The following is a 14,688-nucleotide window of genomic DNA, read 5'->3' on the forward strand; positions in this document are numbered from 1 at the left end:
GAATATGTTGTGTGCATTGAAAATATCTCCGCTTCTATGACTTTCATATTTAAAGAAATAGAACTAATTTTCAGAATCAGCAGATACCTATACTCATTGCAGTTTGCAGTGTTACATCCTAATACAGGATTCATTTCTACTCCATCCTGAGAGCATTAGTCCACAGTGTTAATTCTTGAGTGTCCATACATCCAGTCTACAAGAACTGCTACTATCAGCAACTCATAAATTTAAGCAATCTTGCTCTTGCTTATCATTTAAAAATGTTACATAAATCAAATATGTTTACCTTTCTTGTGCTTTTCATTTTATTTGTGATTTGTAATGTTAGCATCATCTGAGCTTCATCAGCTATTCATACAAATCTAAGAAAAACATTACAATAACATGCTCCAATCCCCCAGATCTGTCTAGGTTCATTGCTGTGTTCTTGCATGTACTGCATGTCATGTACAGTGAGAATAGTACATGTACAATAGTACATAGTACATGTCAATATCAAAACAGATAAGCCAATAATATGTCTTCACTTTTTTAATGCTGTGTTTATCAAAAAATTGAAAGCTTGGCAAATTTGTCAAGAAGCTGTTCTTGACTTTGATGATATGTCCTGTTTCCAGAATTATGGCCTTAGTGCAACTGCCAATTTTAATGAATAGTAAGAGTGGGATATACATGAAATAATAATTTAAATTCCATTATGATTGAGATGGATCTATTTATGGTATTACTCAGTGGAGAATTATTAGAAATTGAAAAGACGTTAAATGTCTTTTATCATTAAATTTCTGAGTTAGAATAGGTTGGCATTAAATTAACTTTGACAATAGGACAATTTGCTTAGATATTAGTTTTCTTGGAGGGTTCACTGATGGTTCCATATTTTTGGCAGGATTATTTGTTATTTTCCAAAATAGATTATAATCCAGGTTATAATCTATAACCAATGATAGCTGCCACTCTTGTTCATTCAAATAATAACATCTTATGAGACCTGCTTTTAATTCTCTACTTAGACCAGAATGTACTGGAAAAGCTATTTGTCAGTTTCCTAATTTGTGAAATAAAAATAATACTATTCTGCATGAGTGTGATTACAATACAGACATTTTCAAAGATGAAGCAATTTCTTTCTGCTTTGCTGGAAACCAATTATGAAACTACCCTATCTTAAAATTCAAAAGCAACTTGCTATTTAAGAACCATCATCTTATATTTGAAGAAAGGAAGTTTTAAAAAGCTGGTAAACCCTATACTATGAGCATGATATGTAATGTACTATATACTGATAGCTTAATTTGGGTGAATTTTTGCTGTGTGATCTCCAATTTAAAGGTAATATGTTACGTGTTCTACAAATACTGCATTTTTGTAGATATTTCAGTAAATCACTAGATATTTTTTCCAAGAAAAAGCTCCACAGTATGGGTTGTTTAAAAGTATATGATACAGCAGTTAAAGAAAAAAAACCCCACATTGGTTGGCTACCTCAATGTCCAAACACCTAGACAGGAGTCTTCCTGGAAAAACCTTATGTGTAATATGAAGGTCTGTGGAGGGCAGTCAGGAAATGAATATACTAATATAATATACTATAAACATGCAGCTAGATTTTCCATGGTAACTGTACATGTTCAAATGAGCTAAGATGCAATTTGTAGCTTACTGTTTGTAGAGATTTTTGACATTTGCTCATAAATAAGATAAATAAGATTGAAAACACTGGAAAAAACTTGCTGCCCAATGTGCTCTGCACAGGACCTAATCATCATCTTCCTCTTTTAATGACCCCATAATCCCTTGCAGGGTGGTGTCTGAGCAACTGAATTGAGCAAGCAGAGTGTTTTAATGGCTGGATGCCCTTCCTCTTGCCAATGCAGAGTTTTGTTCAGCAGATATATTCTCAGTGTGCCCAGAGAGAGAAATAACTGCCTCTACCTAGGATCGAACTCGCAGCATCCTGATAGTGAGGCGAGAGCTTCACCTCAAGGCCACCACACCACTCCCTGCACAGGACCTGATGATGATGTTAAAAATAAGAGATAAGCGGAACTGTTTGCCTTAAAACCATAACTGGGCTCCATAGCTTTGCTGATTTGTTCTACAAATGTAGTGACAGTTTGCTGAAAAATCTATTTTCTTACTAAATTCCCCTGATTTTGGTCTAAAAGATATGGAAACCCATAGCCCAGCATTTGGAGACAGACAGAAAATATACTGTACCCATCATTGCATAGCATCGGTACATGTGAATTGGATATTGGTGAATAAAACATTATAGCCACCAATATTTGTTGCCAAATACATGCAAAAGAAGTCTTTAAAAGCTTCTTAAATATGAGATGCTATTCTTACCTTTTATTTGGCCCCACCCCCAATCTATTGCTGCCTCCTGAGTCCCAGCTGATCGGCTAGAAGGAAAAAAAACAGTTTAAACTCTTGCCCCGGGGCTTCAAAGGACCGCCCTACAGCTGATCAGTGTTAAAAGGCAGTGTGGTAGTAGACCAGTGCCTCCTAAAACAAATGAGTAGACCGGTGCCTGCAAAAATAAATGGGTAGACCGGTGCCTGCAAAAATAAATGAGTAGACTGGTACAGCTCTGCAAGCAGTTAAAAGCCTGGTAGACCAGTACATCTGCTAAATCCTAAAGAATTGTCACATGATCATCAAGCCACGCCCATAAAATAAGCCACACCCACAGAACCGGTAGTAAAAAATTTTAGAACCCACCCCTGCACCAAGGCAGTTCTGGGTTGAAAGGATTAGCTGATGACATCACTGTTGCCCAGGGAACACTTAGTTGGGTGTGCCTTTCATGTCCACAGCAGGAGTTGGAGCAAAGGACAGAAGCTCATCCCTCCCAACAGCAGCACTTGGGTCTGGAACGTGAACTTGTTGTTTGTCAAGCCAGCATCCTAATCACGTGAGCCACTGTGCTCCTAGTATTTGATGATACTATCCATTTATTAGGAAGGCACTCCCCCTCCCCCATGTTATAATGTTTTGTCTAAACTTCTTATAGGGAGACCAAGGTAAAGATGGTGCTGCTGGCCCACCTGGGCCTCCTGGACAGCCGGGTTCAAGAGGGCCCCCTGGAGACACAGGGAAAGATGGCCCAAAGGGACCGCAAGGTCTTCCTGTAAGATATAAATAATAACAAAGCTAACTAACATGCATGGTTTGAGAGAAATTCTCCTCATGTTGTATGTAAGCTAAAAGATCTTTAAGTCATATACCCAGCTTGATCATAAATGTAGAGAGTAAGTGAAAGAGGCAGTATCTTGACTGAACTTGCCATCAAGTTTTATTTTATTTAGTCGGTGGTTTATATATATATATATATATTAGCTTGTCCAATATAATTTTGCAATGAAATGCATTGGATAACCTTATCAGAATTTATTATTTGTAAATCGTAATTATGTACCAAGCTTCAGGGTTTGATAACAATTTTTCCTTGCTAGAACAGCAATTACCAGTACAATGTGAAGGAATTTGGTGTGATTATTCCATTGAGCAATGGCAGATATATTAGAAAAATCTATTCTCAGGATAGTTTTTTTTTATCCATTAGCCGTTCTCAATCTTTTCTTTAATAACTAATTATTGACACCCCATCCTTGAATCTGAAGAATGATAGAATTTTATTTACCAAAAACCATTAAATGAGATGAAATCTATTGTTGTGCTCAGTGTTAAGTCTGATTGTTGATCGTGTGGTGTTATCTGCATGTCGCTTGAGTGAGCTGGTAAGACGTTGATTCCTAAATCAACGGAATAGCTGAAGTATTTTTTTTCTCAAAACAGAAAATGCAATGTGATTTTTTTTTTTTTTTTTACAATCTCCACATTTCTCTCCTTCACTGTTATACTTCACTGTGGTAGAAAGGATTTTAGAAAACAGATTTTGAAGTAAAATATGTTGTTGGTCTAATTTGTAAAATGTATATTTATGGCTTTTTTAGGGTGAGAAAGGAGAAGCTGGTGTCATGGTTAGTATGCAATATATGATATTAAAGCCATCTGTAATGAATTGTTCACATGTTAAATATGGGATAGTTATATAAGTATAATTCAAAAGTTTTTGCCTGTTTTCTTAGTCACTGTGTCCTGTGCCTAATAACTTTAATGGGTGACTTCCTTTCATCCTGGTTAGTAATCACTATTGTTTACTTCCATCCACTTTTGGTTCCTAATCTAATTGTTTCTCCATCTCTCCTGAGCTAACCGAGAATAACAGTAGCCAGATTTAAAGTACTATGCAGGATGGAAACAAACAGTCTGCGTTGATTTCAGAACTAAACTGTGTGCCATCATGAGCCTCCTCTTAAAGTAGTTCTGTGTCACTTCACACATTTTATTATCTTGTAAGGAGCCTTTTAAACCCATTTCTTTAGAATAATATTTCTTTTAAGTGATATTTTTAAGTGAAATTCCAGATTTCAGAATGAGAATTTTGAAAGCTCAAGTTGATGTTACCCCTGCTATCTGCTAATATTTTATATTTTAGAAAAAATGGCTACAGTCTTGTAGAAGTATGCGCTATATTTTCTTCCACACTTTTTATATGACTATTGTTCCAGTGCTTGTTGTTGCATTAGCAGTGTGTTATTGTAAAAGGTCATATCTATTAAAAACGTTTTTAGTTTAGTTGTAGAATATCAAACAAATCTAAGAGGTAGAGCTAAAAGGTAATAAATGAGATAAGCACCATAAAATATAGTTTTCCACCCAGCTGTCTTTTAAAACCAGCTTGTAACAATTTAATTCTGAGAATGCAAATAGTCAGAAACAGCCAATTACTTCTATCTCCAATTCAGTAGTGAAGAAAGGGATTGGTGAGGGAAAAATACTTGCCCTGAAGTTCTGAGGGCTGTCCACATGTCAGGAAGGGAAACAGAACTCCCGTTTACTTTTCTGGTGATCTTCCTTTTGAGCAGCTTGAAGGTATGAATCAGGAACATCCCCATGTTTACATCTTGACTCCTTAATTTTAACATTGAAGTAATGAAAAGTAAACTTTGCATGAAGCCTCCCAGGCAATTAAAAGGGGCATTTCTGCAGTCTAAAATTACTTCTTACTTATCGTGGAATTTAAACATAAACCTTTTGAAATAAGTGCTTGAAATCTGGGATCCATAAAATGCAATAACTTCAGGTTATTTAAAAGAAATTGCATCAGTTGTGGGTGAAAGAATTGAATTTTACTGCACTGGAAAAGATAGTTTCAATATCAATTTGAATTAGTATTTTCATTTTTATTAGTTTTATTTTCTCATGCCTATTTATTTATTTATTATTATTATTTTTTGCATCTGTCATATAAAATGCTTTATTTATTTATTTTGAAGGGCGAACCTGGTATTCCAGGAACAAAAGTAAGTTATTGGGGTTTCTTCTTTTTCTCCAAAACTACCTGCATTTAGATATCATGTAATCAATCGTGCAAACATGCCCTAAGATTTGGTAGGGTGAGATGGCTATCAAAGTAGCAAATGCTGGAGAGATGTGGAGCCAGGAGTACAAGTTTGGGTATTTCATCTATTTACCTCTCCAATAGTTCCTATCCTCCAAAGGTGGTACCTCAACACTAATGCTTGCTTGACTAAGGCCATCCCAGTGCGTCATAGGCAATGCTCCTGAAAATGGTCCCTCGCCAAGTGAGCAGATAGAGAAGCAACCAGCTTAAACCTGTCTCTCTTTTGGATATGTGCATGTCTTGCTCTGTTTATGCACTACGCATTGAACCAGTTCTATGTATAGAACTGAACATGCAGCAAATAGATGCCAGAAAGAGCAATGAATGAGCAGCAGTATGTTATTGAATAAAAGATTAGCATTTTTAGTATTATTATGAGTTGTATTACTGGAGGGTAAAAGTTATACCATTGCTTCCTTCCTTCCTTCCTTCCTTGCTTGCTTGGCTTGCTTGCTTGCTTGCTTGCTTGCTTGCTTGCTTGCTTGCTTCCTTCCTTCCTTCCTTCCTTCCTTCCTTCCTTCCTTCCTTCCTTCCTTCCTTCCTTTCCTTTCTGTATCCTGCCTTTATTATTTTTACAAATAATTCAAGGCAGTGAAGATATCCAATACACCTTTCTATTTTCTCCATAACAACCACCTTTTGAGGTGGGTTGGGCTAAGAGACAGGGTGACTGACCCAAGATTACTCATCCAGCTTTCATGGATAAAGCAGGACTAAGGTGGGACTCACAGTCTCCCACTTTCTAGCTTGGTGCCTTAACTACTAATGTTGGGTGTCACTAAGCAATGGGCGGAACCAAAAGAGGGTGGGGCTATCTACTCCTTTACTCCCTCTTTCTTCCCTGTCTTTCTCCCATCAACCTCTTCCCCATGTATAGGAGGCTGGAACAGATTGTTCTTGTTACAGATGTTAAGCAATTAGTTGCTGAGATTCTTTGAAATGAAGTCAAGGGTCACATTAAAAAAAAAGAAAATAAATTGATGAATATGAAATAAATGAAAGAGTTATAAGCCTGCACTTTCTGAGTTGGCCTTCATCCCTCTGACTCATTGGCAGTTTTGAAATTGGATTGGATTCCCACACTAGTTGTCTTCAATTCAGAGAAGAGTGTGGAGTCAACAAAATGACTTCAGAAGTTTGGAAACAAGATATTTGTTCAAGGTCCTTGGTGCTCTCTGAGCTTGATTATTTTCTTGCAGACATTTCATTACCCAAACTACATAACATCATTTAGTGCTAGGTAACATCATCAGTCCTAGCACTGATGATGTTACCTAGTTTGGACAATGAAACGTCTCCAAGAAAACCAAGCTCAGAGACCACCAAGGACCCCTCATTTCAACCCTGAGCTATAAGTATTCTCCTTTATTAGATATTTGTTCATCTAATAAAGGAGATGAACAATTCTAAAATTTATTCTCTGTTGCTTTCAATGTTATAATGGCTGTTGGTCAAGCCTAGTAAAGTATAAATTATTATAGAAAAAGTAGATGTACTATGGACTTTGATTTGTACAATGATACATTTTATACTCTGGCTTCTCTCCTTACACATTTCTGCTTGTATTCTTTTTTTTTTAATGATTTTGAATGCTTAATATTGTTTTTATCATTCATTAAAGTAGGTGATTTTTAATTTTACTAATTTCTTTTATGGTGATTTTTATTTATCAAGCATGAGTTGGTTTTAATACAGTTCCCTATAGACTTACATTAGTGGTTTAAGCCCAAAACCACCCATTATAATCACACATTTATACAAAGCAAAAATGCTCAATTTTGTATACATAATACCAGTGATATTTAAATCCTGGAGTGTGAAAGAGATGGATCACATGAATTTCAAGAATCAGTTTATATGCCAAATCAAAGCTTAATGATACCATACTAAAATGTTCTGTCCATTTAAAATATAGAGATGATTGATGCATAGCAATCACAATTATATGGCTACCAGATTTTATAAATATAATTAAGGATTAAAATTCAGTGGATTCCACAGGTAAGGTTTCTAATATAAATGCAAACAACCTCTTTAAAAGATAAATATTTATTCCCACTTTTAAATTAAATCCAGTTAGTAATTATTTTGTGATACTGGCAAACATAACACACATCTACATTTCAATCTCACCTATATATATTCTATTTATCAGGGTGATGCTGGGACTTCAGGAGAACCAGGAGTTCAAGGACCAAAGGTAAATCTCATTTCTATATCTCATTCTTTCTGGTTGCATGTAAGCTTGAGCGTAGGACTCTGCTTTAAAACAAAAAGCACTATTGGGATCTGGGGAGACAAAGCAAGGGGGCAATGAAATGTGCACAATGACAAATATTTGCAGATAACATTGCAATGTAAGTAAAAAAGGTTGGGGTGTGTGTGAGGTTGCAATGTACATTTCATCATTTTTCATATTATTGTGGTTAGGGATGGATGGCTATAAACAGCATGAAAATCTATAGGACTGAACAGCTGAGTTTGCAATAGCTCTTTGAGAAAAATAATCTTTATTTTTGTAGCTAATTTCAATTTCATGAATATCTGTAGACTTGTCCATAATATTTGATTCTTAATACTTGTATTGATTGAGATACAAGTATACAAGATAATTTACAAATAGTGGTATATCAAGCAAAGTGTATGAATCTACCTTAGTGACTACAATTGCAATTGGCAATTCCATGGTCACTAAGTGGAAAATCATGTGACCACAATGGACTTATCATCTCACTTACCTTTCAGTCATTAAGTGAAACACCTTTGGGCTGTAATGTACGACTTCACTTCCACATTCTCCATTAACTCTGCTTGTTGCAAACTGGTCACAAATGGCCCAAACAGTAATCATGGGACACTCTGACAGTCATAAATATGGGGATTGGTCACAAAGCTATTTGTTTTTATACTGTCCTAATTTCAAATAGTTGCTAAACAGGCAATCGGTAAGCAATAGCTACCTGTATATCACTGAATCAAGAACTGAAAATTTCTATCTATTTGGCTGATGATATTGGGCTTTATTAATAGTTAAGTAAATATAACTGTTTGAACAAACAAGTTTGAACTGCATTTAGAATTCAGATACAATGCAAATAAAAGATTTTAATATGAATATTGTTTCTCAAGTAATAATTGATACCAGATTCTTTTTAAATTTAGGGAGAGCCAGGAACTTCTGGGCCACAAGGAGAGAATGGTATTCAGGGGCTGCCAGGGTCAAAGGTGAGCATCTAATTAAATAGCATCATGCGATTTGTGAATGTCCTGGATTCAGCTGAGGAATTGTCTGGGCACCACTTTTAGACATTGCAAGCAAGCAAACATTGCCCCAGGGAAGGACAGAGGCACAAATGGACTTCTGGAGCCCAAAGAGAATAAGACTAGCATGTGCTTTGCTTAAAAACTAAAATTTCCTTGGATTTCTTTCAAACAACCAGGAAGTATTAGCCCAAATGGAAAAAGGCCTTGTTTCAAGTGGCTTCTTCAGACTGAAGTTAGAGAATGTTTTGAAATAGTAGCAGCTCCCCTTTTTAAAAAAAAGTTTCTAGGGGGCAAGCTAACTCAGCCATTTTTTTAAAAAAATTATAAGATTATAGTGTTTATTTTTTTTATAAACCTCAGGTTCTTACTTTAGCTTATTGTTTGTACATTTTGTTGATTCCCTTGAATTCCTTTTGAATACAAGATGATGTTAAACCACTTCAAATGAAAAAAGAAAACAGGTTAATATATTCTGGTTAGGAACAGAGAGTTTTCTTTCTTTCTTTCTTTCTCTCTCTCTCTCTTTGTTTATTTATTTGCATCCTGCTTTTATTATTTTTACAAATAACTCAAGGTGGCAAACATATCCAACACATCTTCCTCCTCACAACAGTTGTTTTCCCCACAACAACAAACCTGTGAGGTGAGGTGGACTGGGCTGAGAGAGAGTGATTGACCCAAAGTCACCCAGCTAGAAATCAGTCTCCCATTTTCTAGCCTGGTGCCTTAACCACTAGGCCAACTGGCTCTCTTTTATACTTTTATAGAACATCTCTTTCCAAGGTATTTAGAAGAGAGGGAAGCATTGGGCAGTATTGAAGAAAAGGTGTAAATAAGCCATCAGAGCTTATAGATGTGGGATGCCTGAGATTAAATTAGCTAATCGATGCTTGGAAACTTTTTTTCCATTTCAATTGCTCTTCTTGAAGACACATGGAATTTGCAAGGCAGGTTATGCCCAGTAGTCTAAAAAGATGCAAACACACTACAGAGCCAAAAGTGAGGAACGGGAAAGGCTACCATAGCTGAATGTTGACTTGTTTGACAACTGTTTTCCATTGTGCCTCTTTCAAATGTTGCAGGGTGAACCAGGAAGCATTGGCGAAAACGGAGAAAAAGGCATAGATGGGCTACCAGGGCCGAAGGTAAGGAGAGCATGAGAAAAGCATGTTACGATTAGCACATCCATTGGTTTTTATTCTGGAAATAGCAGAACAGTAAGACTGCCACTGGCATTGACATTATCCTTTGTCAACTACTCAGCCAGCAGGTATTTTTTAACTTTCTCTTGCTGAAAGAAGAGACTAGAAAAAGGAAGCTGAGAGAACCCAAAATAGAGATCTCTGAGGTGCCATTCACTTCTATGGACAAGGAGAACCCTTCATGGATAAATACTCCTCTTACTGTCTTCATTGTTGAAATGAAATGTTTGAGGGTTGATTCCATAGTTCCTCATGAGTTTACACATTATTAAATGAATCGTGGCATAAAAGAAACTTTTTTATTTATTTATTAGATTTATGTAGCCACTCAACGTATGTTGAGTGGGTAGCTTGTCCCACAAGGGTTGGGGTGGCATGCTTGGGTAGCTCACAGTCCACAGTATAAACAATAAAAACGGGGGGGGGGACCCATAACAACACAAAAACTCCCAGCAACCCCAACTGCAACACATCCCCCTCCCCCGGCCTCAAATACTTTTACTGGACTCCAGCCTCATACCACCCCAACCCTTGTGGGACAAGCCAGATCTTCAAGGCTTTTTGGTGGCACAGTGGTTAGAATGCAGTATTGCAGGAGTTACTGCCAGGAGTTCAATCCTGACATGGCTTCAGGGTTGACTCAGCCTTCCATCCTTCTGAGGTCAGTAAAATGAGGACCCAGATTATTGGGAGCAATCTGCTGACATTTGTAAACCGCCCAGAGAGTGCTATAAATCACTATGAAGTGGTATATAAATGTAAGTGCTAGTGCTATTTTTAGAAAGCTAGGAGGATAAGGGCCTGCCAGGTCTCAAGGGAACAGTTGCTCAAAAGACAGGGCTATAACTAAAAAGGCACAATGCCTATGTTTTACAAAATGACAACATTGATAATAAGACTGTATGCTGCCCAGAGTCATGTGACAGCAAGATGGGTGACAAATAAATTTAATAAATAAACATTTAAAAGAGGGACCTGGCGTGCACTCACCCTATCAGACCTAGAGGAATGGCAGATATTCTCAGCAGAAGGTGGCCCCACAAATAACCTGCCCTTGTGCCATTCATTCTTTAAAGATGATAACCTTGAATCACACCCAGAAAGAAACTGGGAGTCATTGCAGTTCACACAGCAGCAGTGTAATGACAGACAAAGGGATGCCCAGAACTGTCCATGCCATCATATTTTTAGATCAATTGTAATTTCCAGTTGGTCTTCAAAGATGTGTCCCAAATAGAGCACATTGTAGTAATCCAACCAGGAAGTGACCAGAGCATGAAGGACCAACCATGAGCAAGGCCTTCCAGTCAAGGAATGAATGCCACTGGTACATAAATCAATCTGTACAAAGCTCCACCCACCCACCCACAATTAATACCTGCTGAGCAGGAGCCAGGAACCTCAAGTTATTCACAGCTGGAATCAGAGATGGTGCCTCACCAGTTCTTCTCTGCCTTGCTGTTGATTGAGTTGAAGCCGATTCCTCCCCATCCAAACCCTTACAGCCTCCAAGTGGTGAGCCAGCATCAGGACAGCAATTCTTGGTCAGTCAGAGGTGATGATATATAGCTTGGTATCATCAACGTACCGATGATAACAAACCCAATTCCATTGGATGACCTCTCCCAGCAATCTCGCATAGATGTTAAATTTGTTTATGTGTTTATTTTTTAAGTATTTGTTTATACAGGGTCAATGCCTGAAGCTCCTGTCCTTTTAAATGCGGCAACATTCCTAATCTGTAACATTGAGATTACTGTCATGTTATCTTTTTTGCTGTTTTGTCATTTAAGTTTCATGGTTAATTAAAACTGCTTGGATTTCCAGTGATGTGATATACATAATTTACATATTCAGAGGATTCAGTGTTGGTAGGAGGCTTGTGTATCTTGAATCTGATCTGTCTGGTTTATTTTATAGTTAGATTATGTTGAAACCTTTAAAGCTGCTGCTGCTAATATTGTGTTCCTCCAGAAGTCATATGAATCTGCTTTTTCTTTAAAGTAGGTGGAGAAAGTCACTCTCCAAATTTTCACTGAATTAAATCTCTAACAGCTCAAGTCAACATGGTCAATTTCTCTTATCTTTTCTCTAAATTTTTATTGTTTTTGTTCATTTTTCAGGGTGAGCCTGGTGAGAAGGGAGCAGATGGATATATCGGGCCAAGGGTATGAATTTCCTGGGGGGGGGGTGTTAGTGCCCTAAAATACATAAGCCACAATTTACCATTTCCCAATAATTTAAACGGAATTGGGGAAAACATACAATATAGTAATTATGAACATTATTGCACAAACCTGTGTTTGAACCTGCACACTAATTCAACTAAACATTATAATTAATATAAATGTTTTGGCATTGAAAATGTTTTCAAGGAATTCTTAAAATTTGGTATTTGTGTGGGACATATAAATACAAAGGATTACAAGAAGTACCAGTAGAATCTGTTTTGTATACACATATACTTTCAAATGCACTATGCTTTCAAATAATTACAATACCAAAATCATTTCCACTGTTATAGATTGATTAGAGCCTTATAGAAACAGATGATAAATAATTTGAAGAACATATTTCTTTCTCCTACAGCAAAGTTTTCCCAACTTTACAAAGAGTAGGCTGGGATCCTCCCAATTCTACAGTCTCAGTCAGAGGTGATATTCAGCAGGTTCTGACCAGTTCTGGAGAACCGGTAGCAGAAATTTTGAGTAGTTCAGAGAACCGGTAAATACCACCTCTGGCTGGCCCCGCCCATCTATTCTCTGCCTCCTGAGTGCCAGGTGAGCAGGAGGAAATGGGGATTTTGCAGTAACCTTCCCCTGCCACATCCACCAAGCCACGCCCACCAAGCCTCACGTATATAACTGGTAGTAAAAAAAAATTGATTTCTACCACTGGTCTCAGTTCATCTAAAATTGCCAAGTTGAAAAGACGCTCCTTTTATTTCTCAAAGGGTTCAAATTATTAACTAAATCCCCAGGGAAGACTATTGTAATAGGTTGGGAGAAGGGGTATCAATAAAGTCCCCCTCTTTTCCTCCATTTACAGATGCTTCTCCTGCATTAAAGAATTCTCCATGAATGGAAAAGTACAATTAGAAACAATTCTTAGTACCTTTCTGAGGGTTCACATCCTTGAGTTTAACTTGTACATTTGTCGATTAACTTTCAAAATAGAAATCCCCCAAGGTAGTATATAACAAAAAGAACAAAACAACGAAAGAACATAATTAAGTTTCTTTCCCAGAAGAAATCTCCATTTCCTCTTCGATGGTTCATAGTTCATGTGGTGATAAAAAGCTCTGAATTTCAAAATGGTTTTAACAAAATGTTTTAAGGAAAGGAGTTCTACAGCTGTATCAGCACTGTTGAAAAGGAGCTGGGCTTGATAATTTAAAAATAGCAAGCTTGAGATCAGGGCAGTCAACAGCTAGGCCTTTCTTGGGACTTTAGCAGTGTAGGTGATATTTGACTCTTCCTTACAGTGGATAATAATTTACTAAGGCATCCTAATAGTATGTGAATAGTAGAGTGTTATGTCTGTTAGCATAAACCCCTTGCAATAACTTTTTTCTTTTCAGGGACCTCCAGGCCTGAAAGGAGAACAGGGTGATACAGTAGTAATTGACTATGATGGTAGGATCTTGGAAGCTCTCAAGGTAACATGCGTGATACAATATGATCATACTATTCTCTGAACTAATTAATTCGTTGTGTAAATAAAGGAGTTTTATATATAAGTAGGTGGGTGGGTGGGTAGATAGATGGGTGAAGATTGGTGGTGCAGTGGTTAGAATGCAGTATTGCATGCTAATTCTGCTGACTGCCAACTGCCAGCAGTTCAGCAATTCAATTCTGAGTGGCTCAAGGTTGACTCAGCCTTCCATCCTTCTGAGGTTGGTAAAATGAGGACTCAGATTGTTGGGGGCAATATGCTGACTCTGTAAACTGCTTAGAGAGGGCTGTAAAGCACTGTGAAGTGGTATATAAGTCTAAGTGATATTGCTATTGCTAGATGATAGCTAGATAGATGGATAAATAATGGATGGATGGATGGATGGATGGATGGATGGATGGATGGATGTTCTACAATTGGTGCTTTCTAGACATTCCATGATTGGTAGTCACACTGGATGAAATAAGTTAAAAACTGTAGCAATGTTGTCAGATATACAGTATGTATATAAGATCAGAAACCCATATTATGTTGTACCTTGCTTCTCTCATTGACCTGTCAGGCACCTTTAGAAAAACTATAATCAAAATATGAACATAAGATGTATATGTATTCTGCATAAAATTTAGTAAGAGAACTTTGAAAGTGTAGGTCATGGCTCAAATATTCCATTAATCAATGCTTACAACAAAGGTAACAATATCCCCCCCACCCATCCCCGAGGGCTACGTAATGGAAGTGAAACCCCATCCTACCAAAGAGAACTAGATCCCAATTGTCTCACATCTGCACTTGCACATCTTCAAGCATATATCTTTAGGTGCATGCATAGATCATTACCTTCTTATTAATGTAATACACATTGGTTCTCTACTCTGATGAGTTGGGGCACCCCAGGCCCTTCACTACTACATATTCTAAGGTCATACCAGTCTGATACAAATCTTAATACTTTACTTCTAGTGTTGTGCTGCTTGCTGTCTCATTGTTGTTTCTGAATTTGGAAAGGCAACTGCATTGCTTCCCAGACAGAATATAGTTGTTCCTAAACACAAATACAGAAAAATT

At 37.2% G+C, this 14,688-nt stretch overlaps 1 protein-coding gene across 1 annotated transcript in view; it reads left to right on the top strand.

Moving 5' to 3' along the window:
* Positions 1-14,688, top strand: part of COL23A1 (collagen type XXIII alpha 1 chain) — a 285,667-nt gene that overhangs the window by 245,494 nt on the left and 25,485 nt on the right. The window contains exons 10-17 of the mRNA XM_070937268.1: positions 3,023-3,139; positions 3,966-3,992; positions 5,352-5,378; positions 7,635-7,679; positions 8,642-8,704; positions 9,826-9,888; positions 12,069-12,113; positions 13,526-13,603. Coding sequence (XP_070793369.1) covers positions 3,023-3,139; positions 3,966-3,992; positions 5,352-5,378; positions 7,635-7,679; positions 8,642-8,704; positions 9,826-9,888; positions 12,069-12,113; positions 13,526-13,603 — 465 coding nt within the window. The remainder of the gene's footprint in view (positions 1-3,022; positions 3,140-3,965; positions 3,993-5,351; positions 5,379-7,634; positions 7,680-8,641; positions 8,705-9,825; positions 9,889-12,068; positions 12,114-13,525; positions 13,604-14,688) is intronic.

The sequence above is a fragment of the Pituophis catenifer genome, unplaced genomic scaffold (assembly GCF_029215685.1).
Source record: "Pituophis catenifer annectens isolate HBS135680 unplaced genomic scaffold, rPitCat1.0.hap2 SCAF_2, whole genome shotgun sequence".
Lineage (NCBI taxonomy): Eukaryota > Metazoa > Chordata > Lepidosauria > Squamata > Colubridae > Pituophis > Pituophis catenifer.